The 26,166-nt window shown below is 47.0% G+C and overlaps 4 protein-coding genes across 12 annotated transcripts; 3 read left to right on the top strand and 1 right to left on the bottom strand.

Annotated features, from left to right (window-relative positions):
• Positions 1 to 227: 227 nt before the first annotated feature.
• Positions 228 to 2,794, top strand: yod1 (YOD1 deubiquitinase). Its single transcript, XM_084705408.1, has 3 exons — positions 228 to 274; positions 1,349 to 1,573; positions 2,088 to 2,794. Exons 2-3 carry the CDS (start codon positions 1,366 to 1,368, stop codon positions 2,792 to 2,794), a joined length of 915 nt encoding a protein of 304 aa, XP_084561534.1. The 5' UTR covers positions 228 to 274; positions 1,349 to 1,365.
• Positions 2,661 to 10,312, top strand: LOC146273346 (uncharacterized). 4 transcript variants are annotated; one of them, XM_084705407.1, is made up of 4 exons: positions 2,661 to 2,788; positions 7,695 to 7,875; positions 8,054 to 8,249; positions 8,588 to 10,312. In XM_084705407.1, the coding sequence occupies exons 2-4, from the start codon at positions 7,771 to 7,773 to the stop codon at positions 9,793 to 9,795; spliced, it is 1,509 nt and encodes a 502-aa protein (XP_084561533.1). In that variant the 5' UTR covers positions 2,661 to 2,788; positions 7,695 to 7,770; the 3' UTR covers positions 9,796 to 10,312. The 4 variants fall into 4 exon arrangements, with proteins under 4 accessions (XP_084561533.1, XP_084561531.1, XP_084561532.1 ...); XM_084705405.1 differs by lacking the exon at positions 2,661 to 2,788 and adding an exon at positions 4,283 to 5,459; XM_084705406.1 differs by lacking the exon at positions 2,661 to 2,788 and adding an exon at positions 7,067 to 7,558.
• Positions 10,313 to 12,887: 2,575 nt separating this feature from the next.
• cdca9 (cell division cycle associated 9) lies at positions 12,888 to 14,862 on the top strand. Of its 3 annotated transcripts, none has more exons than XM_084705778.1 (10): positions 12,888 to 13,031; positions 13,124 to 13,255; positions 13,345 to 13,382; positions 13,483 to 13,537; positions 13,652 to 13,722; positions 13,835 to 13,890; positions 14,200 to 14,283; positions 14,385 to 14,475; positions 14,558 to 14,644; positions 14,727 to 14,862. In XM_084705778.1, the coding sequence occupies exons 1-10, from the start codon at positions 12,920 to 12,922 to the stop codon at positions 14,772 to 14,774; spliced, it is 774 nt and encodes a 257-aa protein (XP_084561904.1). In that variant the 5' UTR covers positions 12,888 to 12,919; the 3' UTR covers positions 14,775 to 14,862. The 3 variants fall into 3 exon arrangements, with proteins under 3 accessions (XP_084561904.1, XP_084561905.1, XP_084561903.1); XM_084705779.1 differs by having other exon boundaries at positions 13,342 to 13,382; positions 14,562 to 14,644; XM_084705777.1 differs by having other exon boundaries at positions 13,342 to 13,382.
• A 676-nt stretch (positions 14,863 to 15,538) lies between these two features.
• Positions 15,539 to 26,072, bottom strand: kif17 (kinesin family member 17). 4 transcript variants are annotated; one of them, XM_084706081.1, is made up of 17 exons: positions 25,874 to 26,072; positions 25,625 to 25,784; positions 25,039 to 25,322; positions 24,304 to 24,450; positions 23,933 to 24,034; positions 23,174 to 23,363; positions 22,194 to 22,515; positions 21,670 to 21,800; positions 21,260 to 21,354; positions 20,869 to 21,034; positions 20,463 to 20,557; positions 19,810 to 19,934; positions 19,203 to 19,431; positions 18,679 to 18,937; positions 18,044 to 18,114; positions 17,360 to 17,480; positions 15,539 to 16,487 (listed from the first exon to the last, which is right to left on the bottom strand). In XM_084706081.1, exons 3-17 carry the CDS (start codon positions 25,279 to 25,281, stop codon positions 16,297 to 16,299), a joined length of 2,487 nt encoding a protein of 828 aa, XP_084562207.1. In that variant the 5' UTR covers positions 25,282 to 25,322; positions 25,625 to 25,784; positions 25,874 to 26,072; the 3' UTR covers positions 15,539 to 16,296. The 4 variants fall into 4 exon arrangements, 3 of the variants coding, with proteins under 3 accessions (XP_084562207.1, XP_084562206.1, XP_084562209.1); XM_084706080.1 differs by having other exon boundaries at positions 25,625 to 25,920; XR_014766693.1 differs by lacking the exon at positions 15,539 to 16,487 and adding an exon at positions 17,855 to 17,916 and having other exon boundaries at positions 17,437 to 17,480; positions 25,625 to 25,920.
• Positions 26,073 to 26,166: the final 94 nt, after the last annotated feature.

Below are 26,166 nucleotides of genomic sequence, written 5' to 3'. Positions count from 1 at the left end.
AAGAGTATCATAGTCTCTCCTGGTGTCAAATAGTCTTCTGAATCACTGATTTTGATATTACTTCCTTCCTATTGCTGATATGTATCTCTATTTAGGTACCCATTTAAATACGTTAAAAGCATATCAAATAAAATCATTCTCACCAGCAATGGCAATCCATTCTGTACACGTCACAACACTGAGTACGCATGATTATGTTGCCGTGTACGTGTGACGTATAACGCACGATTTATACTTGGTGGTATTTGTTTGAGGCATTGACAGTTTACTTCTGGTAAGCGGCTAAATGACGAGTGATTCAAAACGTTATTTATGTTCATTTTTACAAATTGATACGGGTCTAATATAGCAGTTTGTGGGTGAAATTACAAATGGCGTGATAGTTAACGCACAAAAAAAAGAAATTAACTATAAAGCTAGCTAGAGAGCTAGCTAGCAGGCAAACTGGATGTTTTGTAGTCTCACAAACGTACTACTACTACTAGCGTAGGCTAGTTAGCTAGCCAGCTAGCTTAGCTACCAAATATGTGTTAGTATCAGGTGGTCCTGTAGTTGGCAATCCACTCAAAGCAGCAACTGTAGACTGCAAACTAAAAATAAAATATTAAGCGGTTTTCACTACTCATCGAACACAGGCATTAGGTTGCTATTTGGGAGTGGCAGCTAGCTAAAGTAAAGCTAGTGAAGTAGCTATAAAGCGAGCTACAGTAGTTTAAGCCAGCCAAGAAGCTAGCTAGCTTGTTAGCATGTTAGCTAGCTGAATAGAGAACAAAAGAGTTGAGTTCAGTGAGTTCTTCTCTCACTCAGTTCCTGTCATCAGCAGTTTACTTGTTAGAGAATGTACTTGTTCAGTCCGGCTGAAATCACAACAGCAAGAGACCAGAGCTTTTCAATAACATGATTTGTTAGCTAAAAGATAAAAAAAATAAAAATCTAAACAAGCTAGCTGCTTCATTGTCAACCTAAGTCAAATTGTTAGCTCATAGCATGGCATATGTAGGCTACCTAACCAGCATGTTTGGAGGATAGAATCATAAAGCTGTGTCCATTGATACAAACCTAATATCTGTTGGTGTTTGGTTTTCCCAAGACAAAATTAAACTAACTATTACCACAATATCTGATGTTTTACAAACTGTGTTTGAGTTGTCTACCTAAACTGCCATGCAGCCTGTTGAGAAAAGTGAAAAAGCATTTGACTGCAGATCAATATGTCCCATGTTAAAATCCCCACTTGTGCGTCGCATGAAGATCAAAGCGTACAATGTATTGGATGTTTACCATTGAGCAGGAGCCTGTGGTGAGAAACAGGTGCTCATCAGATGACATTGAACCTTTTTTTTTCCAGAGTAAAAGGGGGCCAGGATGTTGAGGCTACGTTGTAAGACCAAAAACGGCAGCCACATCATGCAGGGCCTGACGCACCAGTCCTGTGTGCAGGAGCTGAAGAGCAAGGTGGAGGAGCTGACGGGAATCCCCTGTGACGTCCAGAAGATCATGGTGGGCTACCCTCCTTCCAGTCTGGACTTGAGGGATGGAGATGCCCACCTCAAGGACTACCCCATCAAATCAGGTACGCTACAGCTTATGCAGTAGTTTTGCACTGAGGTTGCTTTGGTTGAGGTTTAGGGTGAGCAGTGAGGGCTTTGGGGCAGGTTACGGAAGTTACTCGTGGCTAGGGACAATGTATACAGTCAACACTGGAATTATTGGTGCCCCTGGTAAAGATAAGTGTCAAGGGTAAAAAATACAGTTTGGTTAATTAGCTTATTCTCACAACAAAACAATCCTTACATTGAATTCATTCTGTGAAAAAATATCACTCATCAATAATTTTACAAAACCATGTCTGCCAGAATACATTGTGTATATTTACATATATATCACTCATTTCTGTATTTAAAATTTTTCATTGATTTAGCTGCTTTTATAAAAATAAAACATAATGCAAATAGCGGAAGCACAGCAGAAAATCAAGGATCAGAAGTGCATAGTTCTACTTCGAAAAGCTCTTGGGTGGTTAGAGTCAAGCAACAACTGTATTTACCTGTTGTGGTCGAGATTTATCCATGCATTACTGATTCCAGGTGACACGCTCATCGTGGAGGAGGAGAAGAACAAGCCCAAGCCCCAGGCTAACACCGTGGTCACCCCCATTCCAAAGGGCCCGAAGCTGGACTGTCCCCCGGTGCTGGCCCGCCGCGTCGTCCCGGCCGACAACTCCTGCCTGTTCACCAGCGTCTCCTACGTGGTGGAGGGAGGCGTCTACGACCCGGCTTGCGCCCCGGAGATGCGGGGCCTGATCGCCCAGATCGTGTCCAGCGACCCCGCGGCGTACTCGGAGGCCGTGCTGGGCAAGACCAACGACGAGTACTGCGCCTGGATCCGCCGGGACGACACCTGGGGCGGCGCCATCGAGGTGTCCATCCTCTCCAAGTTCTACCAGTGCGAGATCGGCGTGGTGGACACGCAGACGGTCCGCGTGGACCGCTTCGGCGAGGACGCTGGCTACCACAAGCGCGTGCTGCTCATCTACGACGGCATCCACTACGACCCCCTCCAGAAGGAGGCGCCCGGCTCGGACGCGCCGCCCCAGACTGTGTTCTCCACCACGGACGATGTGATCCTGGCGCAGGCCCTGGAGCTGGCCGACGAGGCCCGCAGGAAGAGGCAGTTCACGGACGTCAACCGCTTCGCGCTGCGCTGCATGGTGTGCCAGACGGGCCTTGTCGGACAGAAGGAGGCCCGCGAGCACGCCAAGGAGACGGGCCACACCAACTTTGGAGAGGTGTGAGGGTGGGAGGGGGGAGGGAGGGGGGGGGGGTGGGAGTGGATGGATGCCCCTTTTGTGCCCCCACCCTCCTTCTCCTCCTCCTCTATGGTCACCCCCCTCCACCTGCGAACACCCCCGTCTGTCCGTCTGCATCTCTGTCTCGTGGCGTCCTGAAACGTCTTGGGCAATTCTGCCGACAGTGTCCAATCCTACCTCTCTCTAACCCTACCTGTCCAATCCTACCTCTCTGTAACCCTACCTGTGGAGTTTTATCGGTCCTGCCTACTTGTCTAACTCTCTGTCTAACCCTGAACGGTCCAGTTATACCTGTCTAACCCCCTCTCTCTAGTCCTACCTGTCTACCTCCACCTTCTCTGTCTGTCCTGCCCTAACTGTCCAGTATTACTCCACTGCTTTTCAGTTCCCAAGCTACTACAGTTCGGACCTCATTAAATCATTTTGTCTGATTATCGTATGGATCAGTTACTCAAAGTCCTAATGCTAAACCCAACAGGCAGTCACGTGACTGCTGTTCGGCTATGTCAGGTTCCTCATGTGTAGCATGTGTTCAGTTTACGGTTTACCGATGCCGAAATGTCTGTTTAAACCAAAACATTACAAGTCGTCCTTTGGTTGGCACATTTCTTGATACAAGGGAGCCCTGGTGACGATGGCACGCGTGTCGTCATCTCTTGTGACCCTGAGGGTCATTACCATAGTTAGATTTTTTTTTCTCATGGTTGAGGACGGGAAGATGGTTGTGTGAGATTGCCTGATTAGCTAGTTGTTTTCAATGATAATTGATCAATGTCCAGAGATGGGAGTGTCTCTCATGGCAGTGATGGCTTTGGAATTTCATAGTATCAGCATAGTTTGGTTGTTTCAGGTCAGCAGGTCAGAAGAATATATACAATGGTGCTGTGGTCAAGTTGATTTGACAAGGTATTAACTTATTTTTCACTCGTTATTGTTGTTTTGCTATGTGGCCAGCCAAGTTTTAACATTTCTTTTATGGTATGATGACATTTCGTGGATCAGCATCAAGCAAATATTACTTAAGTGTATTGCATAACACAAGACAAGTCATCCAAATAGGCAATTGTTTTCTTTCAGCTTACTCCTTTGCAAATTTTTAAGTGTCTTTTATGCATATATATATATATATATATATATATATGCTGACATTTTTAACTACATACCAAGTGTAATTAGTGGTTTATAGGTGAACTGTTGGAGTTTTCTTTAATCAATGGGTGAACGGAAACTCGAGGATGGTGATGGACTGTGTCGGGGTGCTGTGTGAGAAGAGTCCTCACTGCTGATGGATTTGCAATTCAGGTCCAGTCCACCCTGTGTGCTCTTCATGTCTACATTCAGTCCAGAACAGTGTGTCGGGCCTCCCCTGTCCCCGTGGGCCGTGCGCTCACGTTAACCCTGTATGACACGCCACGCCGTGTGACGTCAGAGATGTTGTCGGTCCACGCTTGTCCCTTGTGATTGCATGACGACGACTCTCAGAAGGTGTTGTGTATTGTGGCATCATGTTTTTTTGGTCATGATAGAGTTTCCTTCTTATCACAGAGGTTGAAACGTATTGTGGTCATCATTTCCTGTTGGCAGTCACTTCTTAATGGTATATAAAGCTGTGATCTGGTTATGTATTGTCCAAGTCTACAGGCTATTCTACCTGCATTCACTTGTGGAAACTGCTTTTAATGCTCCCATACTGATTCAGTACATGTTGGTTTCAGTATTGGGGTTTAACATTTAGGTCAAAGGTAAGCATTTTAACCAGTAATAATGTGAAAGCCTGAAAAACTATGGGTCAGGTGGTGTGGGACTGGCTCCTGGTGCCAGATGAAAAGGTTATCAATGATACTACAGCTCACACGAGTTCCCGGTCACGGCTTTTTACAAGGACACTTATAATGAATGTTGCACACTAAGCACTACCGTTAATCTGGATTTACTTGATTTTTCCAATGTTGTGTCACAATAAAGAGTTGTAATTCCAACAACATTTATTTTGCGTTCACTGGTTTGTTGTTGTACCTAAACTAAACTGTGAGGCATCTTTTCGAATTTGTCAACACAGATCGACGTAATGGGAGAGGTTACTCAAAATACACCGCGACATTAACAGTAATCTCTGTTTGGGTAGCTATTGACAGTGTAAACAAAGCACCAAACGGCTATCAATGACGAATCCCATCGTTCAAACGAGATTAAAGCCCTGCCAATTCACTGGGATTAAATCGCGTTATTTTAAGGAACCTTTAACCTGCATTAATAGGATTTAAGAGCGAATCAGTGACAGCCGCCCCTTCAACACTCCCTAAATACACTCCCTAACACTCAGTGAACCGGCAAGTTGAATCCCCCAAAATTGAGTTTCAACAAATAAAAATTACTGTAATTTACCAACCGGTGTAGAACAGCAGGACTACGGAGAGAGGTTTAAACACTGGGTAGAAACAGGAGTTACCTACGATTTCAACGATGTGCATACTTCGCTGTGATTGGCTAACACTGACTACGTAGTGAATTACCTGGGACAAGGTGCAGTAGAACACGACGTGACCAGACTGAACATCAACCGCACGTATTTTATCAACTTCACTTCAGGAATTTATTCATTGGAAAGACTTTTAACATAACGGTTTCTAGAATTTCATTGACTTTCCAGGTATGTAAATATCAACTCATACGTGCTTACCAAACGTTGTAGTGTATAACCTACACGAGTGATTCAAATTAAGCAATTCTCATGAAACGTGTGAGTTCAAACAAATGTTTTAGTTTGACAACGTGTACAAAATGAGCATTCTTTCATTGAAATTATTTTTAAAATGAGCAATCTGCCAAATATAATAATTTAAGTGGTAACATATTTATGAAATAGTACATTATTTGTTCTTTGTATTTTTAAGTATTTGTTCATGGCATTCAGAATTTGCGTATTTACTCATCTTGCGGGTCTATTATTCCAGTACACCAAAGTCTTTCACTGAGTGTGGCAGCTTTAACTGGACTCTCAGGAATGCGAAAGCCATGTGATTTTGGTTTAACTTTAACCCACATGTAACTCATATTTTATCAACGAGTCACGCTTGTGCACGGGCGCTGGATTAAATACAGAATAACTTAATTGTCTGTATAACAGACTTTTATGAATTATTACTGCCTGTTGTCACACTTGTGATTGGAAATGGCAATGATCACAGTGTCCTTCCTGTGTTATGGCAATAAATAGTCCCGTTTCAACACAGCATACTCATGACTTTATTGAAAGTTTACACTTAGGGTAAATAGGCGTCTGATCACATTCGTAGCATGAATTGCTTTTGGAGACAAGTCTAAAAAAGACAGGCCCTCCTTACTATGAAGGGAAATGGACCTTTGAGCTGAGCTCTTGACAGTCTGTGATAGTCTGACTGTGGGAATACCAAATGTACACAATATCCCAGCCAGTGAGCGTGTGCCTCTTGTCTGGGAGGGATGGTTAGACACAGTAATGATTGACTAGATGGTCTGGGGTCGCTGTATTTCAAAGGAAATTACAGCATATGGCATATGGCCCAGTCTGTCTGATAACAGCCTGTGTAGAACTGAGAGATATGTAATTGGGAAGGAGCAATCATGTTGAACTTCTAACAAACCCTGCTTCTTGAACCAGTCACTGTGTACCGTCCGTAATCTCCATTCCCTACACCCCGCTTGCAAAGTTGTTAATGATATTTGCATGGGATCAGTTTTAGATTGTGTGAGGTGGAAAGACAATAAACGTTATCGTCTGCTTTGTCCTCATTCAAATCCTCAGCTCTCAGGAAGGATGGTGGGTGGGTGATTAGGGTTGCTGGCTTCACATATACGGCAGGCATGGGTTGTTCAACTCGCAAAAAGGGATTGCTTCACAGCAAAGGTAGAACGGCAAACAGGACACCTATTGTGTCTAGAGCTGCCTTGACCTACTTAGACAGCTCTACTCAGGTGTTGAAGTTCTACCAGGCTCTTCTAGAACTCTTGGGGACTAGCATGGATGTGTTTGTCAGGGTTTAGTATGGTTCTAGCGCTGTAGGTATACTACTGCTACTACTATCAATAGACTGTACTTTTAGATACTTTTGTCTCCAGATTTTTAAAGTAAATACAGCAGTCTCCAACTAGGACGTGGGAGGGAATGAGGATGTGATGTTGTGTGTTGGGCTGTGGGAGATGACAGACTTATTTTTCAAAAGAAGAGTAGGTAATTATTACAGGAGAGGGGGGTGAAATAATGTTCTAATTTCAAAGAGGGGGGGGGGGTGACAAACAGTTGAGAACCACTGCAATAGTACTTTCTTCGGTCTAAAAGACTGTTGCTGTTGGTCCACAATTCAACCTCCTTCACATTTTATCCTGACAGATAAGGCCGCACTCCATGGTCAGCCGCATCTCAAATGGCCTCTAGGAAGAAGATAATGTGTGATGTCTTCCACTCAAAATGAAATTGATCCTGACTAAGGGGCTTAGTGAAACATGTGCTGTAATCTGAGTCACATGGATGCAAGCTGAGAGAGTAGTTTGTTATCTAAGGTATCTGACCGACACAGACTTAGTCACGATACTCAGCTACCCCTCCGCTAGCTGTCGCCATTCACTATTGGGCAGGCTGTTGCTAAACACATCCACCAGCAGTTAAGACGATTCTGTAGTGACAGAAAGGCTGAAAAAGCTGGGTGGGGTGCGCGATGAAGATACAGAGAACAGGTTTAACGTGTGCTTTCGAAGATCCAATCAGCTGCCGTATGTGAATTTGGGAGACAAAACGTAAACTATTTCTGAATTGAACAGTAAAAAAAAAAAAAAAGTGAAACATCTGATTCAAAAATAGTGAAACATCTGATTCAAAACAATCTTCCTCTTTTGTCACACAAACCAGACGGGCACCTCTGAAAGAAACAGTGGATTTCCAAACACAGGCAGTCTAGAGTCCACAACTCACCTTCCCCTCTACCATGCCAAAGAGTGACACATGGCCTGGTGACATCACCATGGAGACCATGGCTGGCATGGACAGCGCGGGAAGTTGTGACAGTGTGGTCAGCATGAACTCGAGTTACGTAAGTAGCCACTCCTTCACTTTGTCACTACACACGCTGTTCTCTATTGCTGTGCGCTCAAGCCCACATGAGGAGTTTAAGTCACCGGAATATTGATAAATGAAATGATTACATACATGACAACTGACCTTTGTGTGTGTCTGCACCTGTGTGTGTACCGTGTGTGTGTGTGTTCCAGAGTGACGACAGCCTGGAGCATCTCTCTGCTGAGGAGAAGGCCTGCCTCATGTTCCTGGAGGAGACCATCGAGTCCCTCAGCACCGAGGAAGACAGCGGATTGTCCAATGACGAGCCAGATCGTCTGCCCACCCCCGGCAACGTGGCTAACAAGATGGCCCATCTCTCAGCCTCCATGGGGCAAAGCAAGCTTCACAGTGAGTGACATGAACCCGATAGACAGACTAGTGGTCAAGTCTTTTGCTAGATTTAGGATGTTTAAGTTCCAAGTAAGTTTGTTACTTTCATGTCATATAAAATGGCAGACGTGTACTTTTTTATTTTTAAGTAGGACCTCTACTATCTATTATAACATTTAGAAAAATTATAAAAGTAACAATATCAGTATTGATATAAGACACAAATGTTTACAGGATGTGTGGTATCGCAGACTTTCAGATTCAGATAGATCTCATATCAGACCAATGACTAAAACAAGGGTCTTGGAGTAAACTGGGAGAAGCACGTGTGTCATGAGAGATTTCTCGCCTTGTAGATATATCCAGACATACCTGTGACCAGCCAGCCAGGGAGGAAGGAAAGCTATCTGAGCCAGCGTACAGCTACCTGGTTCCCACCCCCCTGGTCATGGCCAACATCTCTTCCAGCCTGCAGCCCAAGACCAGACCAGGCCTGGAGCCAAACAAGGAGAACTTCCATCCCGGGTCCAAGGCCTCTTTCTCAGTCACCAAGCCCAGGTCGGGTCAATGCGGTGTCCCGTCCGAGGTGAACGTTGTGGTGGTCCCTCCTCCCACCAAAGTCCGGGGCCCTCCAGGAGGCCCTGAGGTGGGGTTACCCCGAGGCCCTCTGTCCTACGAAGCTCTGGTCCAGTTGAGGAAGAGTGCCTCCATGAAGAGAGCTCCCGACAGCCCGGGAGCTGACCCCTCCAGAGACAGGAACAAACAGCAGTCGGGTCCCACCACACCCTTGCAGGGTCACCATGGGAGCCACCCCACAACTCCCTCCGACCCACATCCCCAAAAACCCACCAGGTCCAACCCCAGTCCACCGGTCGTGGCTCCCAAGCCCCAAAGAATGCCCTCCAGTGCCTCCCAGAGTCCCCAAGACGTAGCAGCTGCCTCGCCCACCTCAGACTCACTGCAGAGTGAGAGAGTGAGGAAGGAGGCCCTGCTGAAGCTGGGGCTCCTGAGAGACAGCATGCCAGAGCCCAGGCCTGTGGACGCCTCGCTCTGCCCTCTCAAGTCCCACTCGTACTGGGACCTCTCTGCTCACAGCGTCCTTAAAGAGCCAGGCCTCAGCAACCCGGGACAAGGCCATCCCTTCTCTTACATCCAGGGTTCCAGGGAGGCCCTGTCTAAGCCCCGACCAGTGCAGAGCAGCAGCAGTCTCCTTCTCCATCGCTCCAGGAGCGAGGAGCCCGCCGCAGCCCTTTCACACCCACTGAGACCCAGCGGGGTCAAGGCTGCCACCCTGGAGCGCTCCGGGGTCGGGCTGGGAAGCCATGCCACTGAGCAGAGCGTCCCCAAGCCCCTCTCTGATGCCCTGAGCAGCCAGAGGAAGGCTGGATGTGGTCCCCCAGTTGGCTCAAGCAAAGCCCCAGAAACGGTCTCTTCCACTGCTGCTTCTGCCAAGCCCGGGGCCCAAAAACCTGCACAGCTGGTGGGGTTCAGTGTGGTGAGGGTGCCCAACATGGGAGAGGATAGAAAGCAGGCCCTGAGGAAACTCGGCCTGCTGAAAGACTAGTGAAGGGTTCCTCCACTTCAGACTTGGGTGGGTGACAGACAGGAACAGGAAGAAGACTTTTTGGGGCCAGTCCTTGAAATTATACTTTGAGCTTTGAACACACACCCAGCTTCTTTTCAGCACTTTCAATTGACTGTCAGTTACTTTGTTTGTACACTACTTTGTTAAATTGTCGGGAAAAAAGTTATCTCATGAATGAGATTATTGAAAGAATGGTATTTCAATTGTTTTAATGTAATTTGCTTTAGCTTCATATGACCAATTAATAGAAAATAAAATACAAACTGACACTGTTAAATTGGATCCAAAACACGTTTATGTATAATTTTTTTAATGATCTAAGGTTGTCATTTCAACAATAGTTTCATATCAGTGTTTTACTGTGCGAGTGATGTATTTTTACAGTTGTTTCCCCCATCAGCTTCCTGCAGTTTTTGTCTAAATATTGTTGTGAACAAAGTTTTATGTTTGTCTTACTTTCCTTCCTGCTATTAAATAACAGCCTTCTTTGTCCACACTTACAAGCTAATCATAGTTTTGGTTTTGAACAAGGGCACAAACAGATGTCTAAACTGAGACTTGACAGAAGCGGTTTCGGTACCATCAAAACATTTGCCTTTGCAACAAAACAGCAGTTTTGGAACATCAACTGCAATTTTTGATATTTGTTTGAATCAGAGCGTTATTTTTTTTCCCCATCATTCTACATATAACCACCACCATCAGTAGGGTTGTTGTTTGTTGTAGTAGAGTAAACTTTACGTCTTCACCCCTCCACATGTGACACCTGTCATGGTTTAAATATATACAGGATGAGACGTCAATTAATTACTTTGGCTAACTGAACGCACTGCAGGGATGGCAATATGAACTATATTTTGCCTCTAAAGTGGATTTTTGTCTACATACCAGTTGGTTATCTCAAACTTGCTAGCCTATATTCAACTTGGGTTCAGCATCGCTTTCACCTCCCTGCCTATCCAGAGCACCCGTCCTCCAGGTGGATTATCAGTCATGCTACTCGTCTTACACCCACACCACTCCGACGATGAGAAAGCCTACTCTGCACTCTTATGCTATCAAATGAAACTGAGCTCCTACTCTGGGTGAACCTGTTTTTCACTGAGGGAGATAAGCACCTTACTCTCTGCGTTGCTCAACTCGCTCACTCTTTCAGCACAAAGAGTTCCGTTCCTTTGATTCACTGGCCTGGAAGAGACGGTCTCATACAGCCCACGTAAAACAGACACAAAACTGATGGAAAATCGTCACAACATAGAGACAAACTGGACACAGAATAGACACTAAACCTTCTCTGGTGGAATGGTCATTGCATCGGGCTGTTGCCATGGTAGCACTGCAGCGTTATCTCTCTGCCAGGCGGGTGTTATTATGGCCTGGCGATATCCATGTCAGCATGTTAGAGTGCTTTGCATACGATGGTTTCACATCAAGAAATTGACACCATTCCCAGCTGCCTCAGCCATATAGAAACCAGACAAGATATTAAATAAATAAATACTTCATTACACATTCTCTACTAGATGACTGAGCAAAGACTCACACATGTAACCAGGATTTATACATGGGTCCTTGACTGGGTAAAGTTTTAAATGTGTTTAATTAGCCTACACTTTACATTGTATAAGTGAAATGGACAGTAAATAACACATTAACACACCACACACTGCTTAAGTTCGATGAATACAATAGATATCTCACTCATCATTCTGGAGGTCACACACACACTATGTGGGCCTGCTGTATCCTATATCTAAATCTTTCATCAGGGCAGGAGGTGGCCCCCTGTGGTTAGGGGAATTTATCTCCCATGGCGGAGGTCACAAGGTCACGCATTAGAACATGTCAATAGTAGTCATAAGTGGGAAATTATGTCAAAATGTAATAGAGTTTGATTTATGACTTTAAGGAAATGCTGGTGCAATAGGTCATGGGTGTGTGAGATCATGAGATATCAAAAGGGGGATTGATCAAGGGGCATGTGGTAAATGCTTGTAAGTACACTGTATGATTAAAAAAAAGTATGTTTGTATCATTAAAAAAATAAAATTGTATGTCAAGACAAAAGAATGACACCGACAAACAATCGTACTTTTCAGAACCATGGAGAGCGACCTCTTCCCCAGGTCTCATGCGTAGAGAACTTTCATGAGACGGTCAAATGATCTCCTTGAAGAGAAAAACAAGAGTTTGTGAGGTAGTATCGAACCCCAAATGGTAGCAACCTGGACTTGAGAATGTGGAATGTCAGTTCAAAGACAGTCTCTTCCTGCTCTGGCCACAGCCTCCATCACCCGCCTGACCCTAACCCTCCAGGGACCATCACCTGACTAACCCTGACCCTAACCCTCCAGGGACCATCACCTGACTAACCCTGACCCTAACCCTCCAGGGACCATCACCTGACTAACCCTAACCCTCCAGAGACCATCACCTGACTAACCCTGACCCTAACCCTCCAGGGACCATCACCCGCCTGACCCTAACCCTCCAGGGACCATCACCTGACTAACCCTGACCCTACCCCTCCAGGGACCATCACCTGACTAACCCTAACCCTCCAGGGACCATCACCTGACTAACCCTGACCCTAACCCTCCTGGGACTGTCACCCGCCTAACCCTGACCCTAATCCTCCTGGGACCATCACCTGCCTAACCCTGACCCTAACCCTCCTGGGACCATCACCTGACTAACCCTGACCTTAACCCTCCAGGCACCATCACCCGCCTAACCCTGACCTTATTCCAACGGCATTTGAATTTTAATGTCCTTTGAGAGTGAATTTGTGTTGCAGTACAAAACATAACTGAACATTGCTTTTAGTATGAGATGACCTTTGAGATAGCTTTTAGTGTGAGATGACCACATGTTTGTTGTCTCTCACAGTTTGAAAATCTTATAAGATTTAAAAAATTGTTTAGTGTGTCCCCAGCATTAGTTGCACATACGGGGTGTTTTTTTTAACGTCTTTCCTCTTAAAGACCCACACAGATGAAAGCAATTAGGCCAATTAACGAAACACCTGATAGGAATTGCTGTTCAGTGAATAAAATGTAATGTGACACTGAATTGGTTTAGGAGTTATTCTGAAACGTTGACCATGACTTCAAAGCGAACGAGAAAAGTGAGTGCCGAAGGGCATTTCATGGAGCAAATGAGCGAGATGCGTCAAAAGAAAGCGGCTCTTTTTATCCAACAGTTCGAGAAAGATGGTAAAACTGCCGACAGTCTACTGACAGGAAATTATGCTAATATCAAGCAAGTTTCTTGAACTTTGCTTAACATTGCCCTTCTCATCCCTTAGCCCAAGACCGCATCAACGAGATGGTGTCTAAAATGGAGCAAACTCTTGCCACGGTAGATCGTGTGTTCAAAGTGGAACTAATGAAAATGCCACCTGCCCTCCAGAATACATTAATCAAAGATTTGATAAATGGTAAAAATGTGAATGTACACTTAATCTCGACATATTTTAAAGATGTATAGCTCACATATTGAGGATGAACATATTCGTTTTCTAAGCAGGTGGTTTGTCAGCTGGAGACGTAACGATTGCTGTTAAGGTACAACGACAAAAGACTTCCACAAATTATAATCGTGAAACAATACCACTACCATCTAGTGGGCACATACAGTAACCACCTATCATGCCATCTGTAACAGAACGAGTCTCCTGAAATGGATCAGCCACTCACAAGGAAGCACAGCGGCAAAAAAGGTTTGCCTTTATGCATAATAGGCAATCATTACTGTCTTCATTGAGTTAATAGAACACTTTTGCATTTCCTCCTGATCTAAGGAATTGCATTGTAAATTGTCTTGTAATCTGCAGTTAAAGTCACCGATGGTGCACCCAAACGGATCACAGGATCTCAGACAAGGAAAACGTTAGAAGCAGCTAAGGTTTTGTCCAGCATTATTGCCATGATCGTTTGAGGGTTCAGTACCTGGCAAAAAACAATTTAGTGGCAATGCACTTGCCAGGAAAGTACCCTCACAGGTCTTGTTTTTACAGAAGGCAACCAGCAAAACAAGATCTCTTGTTACAAGTTCAAGCGCAGGAAACTTAAGGTAACTCGGTGGCTCTTTCACTCCCAGTTCAATGTATTTTTTTTTGTTACCATTTGTTACAGGTACACTGAAGTTCTTTGGACCTGTTCCTATTGACAGGCCGCTAGGGAATTGTCTAAACCTCCCTAATAAATTAAACCTGTAATCATTCCTAAACCATGAGTTAGCCTGGGGTGGGGGTGACATACAGCTTAGATCAGATAGACTAGGTTTAGTTCAAGTGGTCACCAACCCTGGTCTTGCATCCATCCAAAGCCACCACACTGTTCAGTTCCAGCTAAATGCTTGTTTGTGCATTTTCTGCCACAGGTGTGCCTCTACCTCAACTTGTAAGAGAGCAGTGTCTCGTATCGCCAAAACCAGTGACCAGAGCGCACTGAGTAGTAAACAAAGGTTTGACAATCGGTTGTTTTAACAAATTAGGAACATGTAAATAAAAAGGCATGCCTTATTCCTGTGGCACATTGTGGATGTGTCCCTTACCTCGTCTCCAGAGCGGTCCTGCTGTCGAGCGGTAGTGACCGCATGTCCTGTTTCGCGGCAGGGTCCGCACCATACGTCACCATATCTACCTCTCTTGGGGAGGTATTATATTTATTATACCACTCTTGCCTTGATGCTAACTGGAAATGCTGTTGGAAAGCACCAACATTATTTTTCTCCCCAGACAGTTTGTCTTTCTGAAGAGACCAAGGACGAGATTGATGTGAGGCAAATGGATGATATGGCTGTTCTTCAGATGCAAAGGCTGATGGTAGATGTGTCTAGTCTATCGCAAAAAATTAATGACATTACTGTACAATGAAGGGGGGAAACTGACTTCTTCTGTTTTTCAGAAACTGATGGTCTACCTAGCCAACAAGTTTAAACTGAACAGTCTTTAACTGGGGTGATTCACCCCTGCAGTCCATCTACGCACCTGTTTTCCTGTAACTTGATTTAAATAAAGATTTTCTTAATATTATACAAGAACCTCAAGTGCTGGTCTATTTAGCTTTAGTGGTCTATTGGGGGGCTGGAATAATGCTGTGATCTTGTTTAATAACCCTGGCCAGCTTAATCAGGGTCTTCCTTCACATGCTGCACCATGACAACAATATATTAGATTAACTGCAGCGTCTTTCACCTGGTATGGACTAACTAACCAATGCAATGTGTGAATAAATGCACAATATTGCCATATTTTATACATTTGTCTAAAACCTTTACAAATAATAATCCTGCTTCAGTAGATAGGTGGTGTGGTGTAGAAAACTCATCAATCCAGAGACCTGGGTAAGGGGATGGTTCTGAAAATTGCTTTTCAGTTACTTAAAAATACTTTTTATAATTCAAAAACCAATGATACTACTGTACATACCTATCTGTAAGACATCCCCGCTCTTGATATCATGATAAACCCATGACCAACTGTATCAGGTATTTGACATCAAACCCTGCCTATAATAAAATTAATTTGATAGGTCAAAGGTTATGAATCCATCATCTGTTATGAATCCAACCACTACTGTGTCAACACAGCTGCCATGACAACGCTATCAATTCAGCCAGTACATAGTGGAGCCACCCATCTGAGCAAGTCCGTCAATTTTCCTGCATTTTACACATTGCAATCTTTTTAGTAAAACATGACTTTATTAAACGTTACATCAATGTTGTAAATGTCTTTGTATTAAATCTTTTTTTTACCACATGCATATTTTAAAATATACATTGTTTAAAAAAATTATTATTCAGACTACAATTGCATTAAATTGTGTCTGGATTATGTGTGTCTCAGCAGTTATGAGTGTGGGGGAGGCAAGGGAGGAGGGAGAAGGCAGCGAGAGAAGCACAGGAACAGGAAAACAGTTACCTCAATTCACATCACTTTGTCACAGCCCCCCCCCCCCCCCCCCATGTTTTATATAAATACTTTTACAACACTCATCCATAAAACCAATCACCCTTAAAACAAGAGGTTTATTCTTGTAAGTGCTAGTGAACATGAAACAAAGTGGCAGCCAGCACGTGTTGTGGAGAAGTACATCCACACAGCAGATGAAGATTCTTGTTTGTTCAGAAGCACGGGCGTATCACAGTTTAAGCAGGCATTGTGGAGTGGCATTAGGTAGTGTAACATAGGTAGTACTATCTTCAAAATGACGATTAAACCAACACGCACAGATTACACTGCTGGATGAAAGGCAGTTCTATTGCCTTCCTTCTATTTCCTTCTATTGCAAAAAAAACCTATCAATACATATTCAATTATAGTGAGGGGAAGGATACAATCTTCAGTAAATAACCCTTCAGGTAGTCCAGTCAGTGTGGTAGCACTAGAGGGGTTCCCGGTGGCAGGTAGAATAGATGTCGAAGTGCAGCGAGGAGGATCCGGCCTTCTCACGTTTGACCTCGTCTGTCGTCTCAGTTGCCCTCAGACAGGATGTGGCCTTTGCTCTTCTTCCTCTTGACCTTGCCGTTGGAGGAGGGGGGGCCCAGGGACTCCAGACGGAAGGGCCGGGGGAGGAGCGACTCTGCGCTGAGGGGGGGCGTGATGTTGGAGCCGCTGGAGGTCAGGTGGGCGGCGCCGTTGCTGGCGGGCGTGGCGTGGACAGCTGGGGAGGGAGAACACGTCAGAGGAGCGACAGCCAAGAGGACCAGCTCAGTAGACATTGTATCTCCGGATAACATCGAGCACGACATCATCTTTAACACTTTCGACACCCTCTTCGAAACGTTCAAATCTGAAACATGAAACCAACGCCAAGATGTTCATTGACGTTTTGTCAGTGTCATGTGTTCAGTCAGATTTGGATGTGTGGACTGATACTTTAAGCATCAGGAGCAGACGTTAAGCCGTTTTACAAAAGATTCCTCTATTTCTGTTGTTTCAAGCCCACCGCTCAGAGACTTGGCTCATCCTACAGGTCCCTTGAGTCTGCTGAGTCAGGGAGAGCTGCTGGGTTTTTAGGGCAATCTGTTTTGGGGTTGTTTTAGTGCATCCTTGTCTTCCCGGAAATTTGGTGTATTGATATCTTCCACTTCTTCAGGATGCCCATCCTCCTATGCTCTACTCGACCACCTTTTTATTTTAAGGTTAAATAAAATCATAAAAGTATGTTGATATCAAATGTTTACAAAGCATGCTGTCAGAAAGATCAACAGCTCGGATACATCTTTCTCCATTTATCTGTTTATCCCTTTATCTCTCTGCTATGTAGTGGTATATATCTGTTATCTTTATTTAACATTACTCCAGCCTGACTCCAAATGATTTACTGCCCACTTGTGTCAAAGCCGTCTGCTACTGTCCAGATAAACATGCAGTAATCAGTGACCGGACAGCCTGGTTTGGAATAGTGGGACAAAGTCTACTGAATAAATACTGCGTGTATCTGTTTCTATGACTGGTTTGCCATCCTTCCTGGATCTCGGGACAGCCAGGGTTCAAAGGTCAGGATCAAGGTCTGTAAGTTCCCGGTCTTACCGAGGCCTTTCAGTGAGTCTCCGCCCAGCAGCTGGGTCGCTCTCTTGGACCTGAAGTAGTTGCTGGCGATGTTCTCGCTGTCGCTGCGGTTCAGCATTTCTTTGTACTTGTCCCCCTCGTCCTGCCCCATGGGCACACAGAAGGGTGAGGGCACCATATCACACTAAACACCTATAGGTTCTAGTCATGAACAATACTCGCTAGAGTACGGTTATAGAATAGTATATATAGAGAGGATTGTGTGTAGTGTCATTTTTGGACGCTCTGCCATGCATGTGGGTGTGTGCCATCCCTGTGAGATACATACAGGTTTCTTCTTAGTTGCTCGTCACTCGTGCTACTTGAAAATACTAACAGTTATTTAGCTGTCCTTTTACAGCACAGGGACTATTTGGATGTCGCTTTGGATGAAAGCGTCTGCTACATGGATCCAGTGTGAATATGTGAACATGTATTCTATTCTAACACTGAGGTTGACCGCAGGTTTTTTTATACCTGTCCTCCTCTTCCTGGAGCACAGAGAGAGAGGGCCGTCACAAAGAATACAAGTCCTAGTTCTGAAGAATACGAATTACAGTACTAGTCACTATTTGTAGCTTTAGCTATAAGGGCTGAATGAGCACCAATGTCAAATGTACTCCAAGGCGTACGGTGTGGAGATGTGTGAACGTTAGACGCTCCTACCAGGAAGAGCTCGGCTGCGTCGGTCCCTGATGCTCGCCGTGCCGCGAGCCTCGGGGCGGACGCACTCACGGCTGGGACGGACAGACGGGACGGACAGACAGGACGGACAGACAGGACGGACAGACGGGACGGACAGACGGGACGGACAGACGGGACGGACAGACAGGACAGACAGGCAGGACGGACAGACAGGACGGACAGACAGGACAGACAGGCAGGACGGACAGACAGGACGGACAGACAGGACGGACAGACAGGACGGACAGGCAGGACGGACAGACGGGACGGACAGACAGGACGGACAGACAGGACGGACAGACAGGACAGACAGGACAGACAGGCAGGACGGACAGACGGGACGGACACAGACCGTGAGAGACATGATGAGAGTTATTGATAAGCTGTGCCAACAGGGTCTGCCAGGAAGTCTGGGTGTAAGTGTGCACATTGTGTCGTGTCAGTTGCTGGAGCGAGTCAGCTGTTTGCGTGTGTTTGTGTTTGCGTGGCGAGTGTGTTGACGGAAGGGTAGTCCCCTGCTCCAACCTAACTGACAGTGAGGTGTGTCTTTGAGGATGTGGTAGATTGTGTGTGTGTGTGTGTGTTATGACACTGAACAACCCCCGCTCCTCCCTCACCTGACGGCAGGGCGGTCTTCTGCACCACCACCTCAGGCAGCCTCCAGGTGCCGCCGTCCTCATCCCAGCTGGCCTCCTTGCGCAGGCGGTCCAGGTTGCTGTAGTTGCAGTCTCTGCGCACCAGGGGGGCCATGCGCTCCAGCAGGCTGGCCAGCAGCTGGGCCTCTCTCTCCAGCCTCCGGATGGTGGACAGGTAGTCGTTCCTCTCCAGCTCAAACTCGGCCTCCAGGTCCCGGATCTCCAGCCTGGCTGCTTTCAGCTGCGACGTCGACATCGTCATTATCATCATCATCATCACGGCAGGCCACATCAATAATTATCTGTACCAGCTCGAACATCTTATGTTATACCAAATAATGAATCTGATGTGTGGCAAAAAAACACACATGCATCGATTTCTAATATATAACAGCATTTACAATATACAAGTATACAGTACAGTCAACGATAGTGTATCCAGTGTGTCTCAGAGGTTCTCCAGGAGTTCCTGGGTGTGTGCTGCCGCGTGGACCGCCCTCCCCCACCTTGCCCTGGGTCTTGTCCAGCAGCAGCCTCTTGGCGTGCACCTCCTCCTGGATGGAGTCGTAGACGTTGAGGAGGACGTAGTCGCTGTCCTCGCCGCTCTGGGACAGCGCCTTGATCAGGTGCTTCTTCCGCTGGTCGGCCAGTGTCTTCCTCTGGCGGTGGCGGCGCTGCAGCTCCTGGTTCCTGGCCTGCTCGCCGCCCACCATCTCCTGCTCCAGACGCTGCAGCCTGGCTCGCGGGGGAACCACACCCACCGACGTGAGGGGTGGAGGGGGCCGGGGGGCATGTGTGGGTGTGTGAGGGTTTTGGATGTGTGGTGATTTGTGTCTCCGTACGTGTCTGTGTGTGGGTGTGTGCGCGCGTTCGTGTGTACGTGTATGCAGAGTGCGAATTACACAATGACAATCGGGGGGGTCGACTTCTTCTCCAGGGCGTGTATCGACCCCCCCGACCTGTTGTTTTTACCTCTTTTGGGGGGGGGGGGGGGGTCCAAGTCTTAATTAGGGGGGTCAGACCCCCCCCAAACCCCCCCGTGATTCACACCTGTGTATGTATGGGCATGTTCATGCATGTGGTCGTTGATGTCTGTGTGTGTGGGCCACACACCTCTCCAGCACATGTTTCTGGTCCAGAGGTCCTGGGGTGGAGAGGGAGGGTGAATCTGCATGGCTGTCCCCCTCTGACCCTCTCTGGACCCCCATCGCCTGGTGAGCAGCCTGGGCCTGGACCCCCTGAGGAGAGAAGAGATGACATCATGACAGGTCGCGATGACATCATGACAGGTCATGATGACACTATAGTCTGACAGATCGTTCAGATCTGACATGATGACACATCTGATATGAAGACGTGACAGATGATAAGACATCATGACATTTTGACAGACATGGGATTACGACAGATCCTTATGACAGGTAGTCATGACACCATGACAGATCGTTGTAACATTAAGACCAATCACGATGACAGAGCAGCGTGACAGTAAAAGACCATTACAACAGGTCATTATGATATTGGGAAACATTACAACAGATTATTGATGTGATTTTTAGGACAGTGAGGTCACAGGTACAACGCCTGTACGGAGGTTACATCAAATGACAAACCTCATAAGACCTCATCTGCTACTGTAGCAGCAATAGGCATGACACAGTATGTTACTCCCAACCTGTGTGCTGTGGTCAGAGGTACAGGGTCTACAGTCTGCAGCAGTTACAACAGTAGAGTACTGATCGGGGGGTTGGTCTGGAGGATGGTACCTTGACCAGGGGACGGTCCTCGGCCGAGGCCAGGGAGGGCTCACCAGGGGTGGGACAGGGCTCCTCCTGAGCCTGGGTCACATGGCTGGAGCTCTCTGTCAAGCACAGACACACCCACGACCATGACACGACGACAACACGAGACTTGATGAGCTCAGACCCTGACATAGTTGATCCATAGAATCTAGTGTGACTATAAAAACAGATGCTTAGAGGCTATTTGAAGGCACTATTACAATTTACACCCCCGCCCCCCCACACACACACGCGCACACACAATGATGTTTATGTGCAGACATTATTATTGAATACTGTAGTTCTGATGAGGACATGCAAAATACTGTATGTATACACACGTATGTATACCTACATACAGTATTTTCTCGTATTGCCCGTGTGACAGCACCTGTGGTGGAGCTGGAGCGCCCTCTGGTGGCCCTGGAGGCCTCCAGGTGAGCCAGCTTGGTCTCGTAGGAGCAGCGCAGGGCCGTGATGTCCTCCTGCAGCTTGGCCTTGGACTCCTGCTCTGCACTGTACTCTGCCTGCAGCCTCGACAGCTTGTCCTCATACTCCTGGAGGGTGCATATGCATACACACGCACACACACACACACAGACAGGTGGTACACATAAGCACGTCCACTTACAGGAGGAGGCCCCACATACAAGCACGGACACAAGCCGACAATTACAGGAACACACACACGGTTCAGGGCATGAGGGCTCTGGCGTTCCCGTCCAGCAGGCGGGATGTGTGTGTGTGTGTGCTGTGTCGGCTCGCTCTCCAGGAGAACACACCTCTTTGATCTTCTCCTTCTCAGCCTCGGTGGTGCTGAACTGTGGCCTGGACGGAACACCAGGGGGCGCCTCGGACCTCTGGCCCTCCAGCAGAGCTGAGCACACAGAGGGAACAACACCTTCAGGCTGGGCTGGACACGTCAGGGATTGGAGAGCTGCATCAGCACAACCTATCCACCGGCGAGCACTCGAAGATGTGGATGTGATTGACGTCCGCCTAAATGACCTCTGACTTCCCCCAGTTAAAATCCCGCAAAAACTCAGCCTTGTACTCGCCAACTGAGAGGAGAGCAAGGTGTAACGTGGGAATAGTGAAGACCCACATGACATTTTTTTATTTATTCGGTTTGTAGTCACAAATCCCATCGTAGCCCTTCAACACGGGCCCCAGTGGCAAGGCAGGCACTCACATGAGAGGTTGGTGGTCCCCAGCTGTCCAGAGATCAGGGCTCGCAGCAGCTTGATCTCCTCCTGGTACTCCCTCAGGAGAGCGTCCTTGGGATCCTCGTTGATCCGGGGCCGGTTCTGGATGCTCTTGGCCCTGTCCACATTCACTTTGCTTTGCACTGGGTCGCACGCTCGCAGATCTTATCTGAGTTACGGTTTCTACACGGAACACCACTGCTCTCATCGACATGGTCGAGAGTTACCAAGCCTGCCTGTTCCCCTACCATGAATGAAACAGTGTATGACATAACAAATGAAATGGGGCGTTGATGTTCCATTGAGTGCATTTCCAATCCCATTGATGTTCCATGGAGCGGATTTCAATAGAACCTAATTTCCTTCGTTATTTCCTACGCTGCTTCATTCATTCACCACAAACATCCCACCCACCAGGCTAATCTGGTCAGGGGGTTTCAGTTCGAACTTAAACAACGCCCTACGTCAACAACACAAACAACAAACAACAACACCCCCCCCCCCAGCTCACCGGTTGGCATAGCGCAGCGTGCTGAGGCTCTCCTCGTAGTTGTTGTCGGCCGGGGAGAGGCATGCCACCATGAGGGTGCGTGTGTTCCCGCCCAGGGAGTCCTGGAGCAGCCGCGTCAGCTTGGAGTCCCTGTAGGGGATGTGTTTGGACCGGCCGTCCACCAGCGCCGAGATCACGTTCCCCAGGGCTGACAGGGACAGGTTGATTTTGGTGGCCTCGCGGAGGCGCTCGCCGGTGGCGCCCGTCTTGGACTGGCGTTCGCTGCCCGCCAGGTCCACCAGGTTGAGCTTGCCGGCCCGCAGGTGGTCCTTACCTGCTGCATCTGAGGAGGGGCAGACAGATAGACGTGCGCAAGACAGAGATAAGCAGACAGATAGACAGACAGACAGACAGACAGAGATAAGCAGACAGACAGACAGACAGACAGAGATAAGCAGACAGACAGACAGACAGACAGACAGACAGACAGACAGACAGACAGAGATAAGCAGACAGACAGAGATAAGCAGACAGACAGACAGACAGACAGACAGACAGAAAGACAGACAGGCACAAAACACAGACAGACTAGTTAAATACAACATTTCATCATATGGAAACAGAGAAAGACAGCGATACAGTGGGGGGGGGAGAGAGAGAGAGAATGACCTTTAATTTGCCTTTAATAATTAATGTCCTTGGTGACTCAACAAGCAGTAGTCAGGGTGTGGTGTGTGGGTGTCATGCTGACAGACTGACCTGTGGTGATTGGTGAGAGTTACAGGGAGGGTGTAGTAGTATAGCTGGCTGTACTGTATGGTGAGCGAGCTCCACACTCTACAGAGCTAGCAGTGGAGTATCGCGATAGGGACTGGCAGGGGTGGAGTACAGCTAGATGTGGAGTATGCTGAGAGTTCCAGTTACAGGGAGGGTGTAGTATGGTGTAGCTGCGGTGGATGGCGACAGGGACCGACACAGGGGGGAGGTGTGGAGAAGCTGACCTGTGGTGCAGATCTCCAGGTGGATGGTGAAGATGGAGTGCGAGCGGGAGGAGTCCTTGTTCATGAGGGTGTAGCCCACCGAGCGGTTCCTCCAGCCCTGCTCCATGATGCGCTCACACTCCCCCACACTGTGCACCGTGTGCATGGACAGATCCCGCACGTACACGCCGCGCTCTGGGTGCTCCTTCAGCTGTTCTCACACACACACACACACACACACACACATATCAACACACATGCGAGCCCACACACACACACGCATGAACACACATGCGAGCCCACACTCATACACGCATGAACACACATGCGAGCCCACACTCACAAAAAGCATGCACGGGCAACACGCGCACACACGGAAAACATGCGTGAGCAAACGCGCGCGCGTACACGCAGAAAACATTGCATAAACACGCGTCACACACTCATGCACACACAGAGCAAACATGCATGTACACCACACGGACACACACGCACACAGCCAGTGCGTGCGTGCTACAACGGACCAGCGTGCATTCCTGCATCACAAAGCGGTCCTCCTCGGCGGACAACTTCATCTTAAGGAACTGCCTTGTTGTTGCGCGTTACCAAGGCAACAGCAGCCATAAGGCTGTGCAGATCCACTACAACAAGGCTGCCGGACTAACAGGTTTTTTACAATACACGACACAGATGTAGCCCTTCAAACAAGATATACCCCAGACTTCCAACAGCTCGTTTCGAACACAGTAAACAGGTGCAGACGGTCTCGACGTCTCGAACCTCAATTTTTTGTTTGGTGTCGTGTCCCAACAGGTCTCGTATCTCTTCATTGTAGATCTCCAGGTAGGATGCCCTCACGAGGAACTTGGTGTTTTCGGCACACTATTTGACACAGAGGAGGACAGCATGGATTCTGTGTCAGAGCACAACTGTGTTCTTCGCGTACATTCATGTAAAGTGACAGCGAATGCGTAAGAAGAACGTATCTTATGTTCAACCACGAAAGCTGCAGTCTTCATGGCAGTCGTACTAAGGTCCAGCGGAATAAATGTGGGCTAGGTCACCACTCGCATTACCTTACATATTAACTCCTAGTCACCTAGTAAAGTTACATTGGTTTAAAGGTCCAGGCACTAGGCATCAGGGCCTACCTGAATACTCTCGAAGATGTGCTCGAAGGCCCGGGGTATGACCCCTCTCTGGGGTGCGGGCTCGGCCGCCCCCTGCATGGTGAAGGACTTGCCGCTGCCTGTCTGGCCGTAGGCGAAGATGGTCCCATTGTAGCCCTCCGTCACACTCTGTGGAGATATCACATGATCTTGAAGCACTGCTCTATATCATATGATCTTGGAGCACTGCTCTGTATCATATGATCTTGGAGCACTGCTCTGTATCATATGATCTTGGAGCACTGCTCTGTATCATATGATCTTGATGCACTGCTCTATATCACATGATCTTGGAACACTACTCTATATCATGATCGTGAGGCACTACTCTATATCACATGATCTTGAAGCACTACTCTATATCACATGATCTTGAAGCACTACTCTATATCACATGATCTTGAAGCACTGCTCTACAAAACCAACCACCTTTACAATAACTAAAGATATCAATCTCGTTTGGACTGCGTGTGGTTTTCTTGAAGCAGTGTCCTTGTTGACATTGGTGCACACTGGGTTTGACTGACGGCAGCCTGTTTAGTAAATGATGAGTCCTGAGGTCAAGAGCAATAGGATATAGCTGGGCGTCCTAATTGGCTAGGTTCACACTCTGAACCAATGGTGTCCTATGACCACAAGGCTGGCTGAAGTGTCTAGCCTACTGCACACAGCAGTCAAACATCAGCACGGATCTGGGCGGGATGAACGGGAGCCAACCTCGACCAGCGGGTAGGCTATCTCGTTGTACATCTGCTCGGTGGTCTGGTCGATAAAGTAGGTCCCGTCGAAGGTGAACTGTTTGGGTGGTTCGTCTGTGGCCGCCGGCTTGACGATGAAGCACTGACACCTGCTCAGGTCCATGGTGACCACCATCTTACAGCTCAGAGCATTCTCCCTGCCGTTCATCGGCCTACATCTCACCACCACCCGCACTGACTCGGACGCCATTTTGGCCTCCATTGAACCCAAGTCAAGGGTTTCTGTTCTCAAGGATTTGATCACTAGGACAAAACAGGACAGATTAAATTAATCGCCTACCTGAGGTGTCTGTTTGACTGTACTTCTGAGCTAATGGCCATTCATTCAGCATAGAATGGTGCTAAGGCATCTCTGACTACACTACAGCTATCCTCTGATTATGCTTAGGTAGTTATTCAGTAGGCTCAACTCTAGATAGGAGTTATATCATCTGATGATGCTATGGTAGTAAGTAAACTTTAGGTAAGATGGCACATCTGTAGTATGATTTATCAAGGTCGCAATCTATGTAGAAGATGATCAAAGTTAAAACTGAAACACTGACCTTTTTTTTATTTGGCTAGTTAGCTATGCATGTTGAAAGCTAACGCCGGTAAGCACTGCACCCAGCAACCCTATGGAATACATCCTGGAAGGAGTTTGACAAATCTCGATTGGAGTCCTCCTCGATTTCCAACCCAACATTCACCTGCTATGAGAACCTCCTGCATTTGCGAATGACATTTTCCTGGTCATTATACATAACTCATGCGGACAAATGTGAATCCAGTTGTGTAAACACCATTATCATTACTTGTCTCCTGCAGATGATCTCCTCCTACGGCGTTCCATGTTGCTAAGCTACCGCAAACTTCAACCATATAACTACGTCACTAGTGAAATGTCAAGTCGTTAATCACAGCCATCTTGGTGAGGTCGGAAATAATCTGCTGCTTATACTCTGAATATTTCAGGTCCCTTCACGTGTGCAATTTCATCAGTAAATGTAGGCATAGCATAATTAGACATTTGATGTGCTATAGTAATTAGACCCATGCACATAAAACTATATTAATTGATAATAAACAATTACACACAAAAAAGACA

The sequence above is a fragment of the Hypomesus nipponensis genome, chromosome 9 (genome assembly GCF_054491055.1).
Source record: "Hypomesus nipponensis isolate SF chromosome 9, ASM5449105v1, whole genome shotgun sequence".
NCBI lineage: Eukaryota > Metazoa > Chordata > Actinopteri > Osmeriformes > Osmeridae > Hypomesus > Hypomesus nipponensis.
Note: the sequence above shows the minus strand (reverse complement) of the source record. Positions and strands in the feature narration are given on the sequence as shown.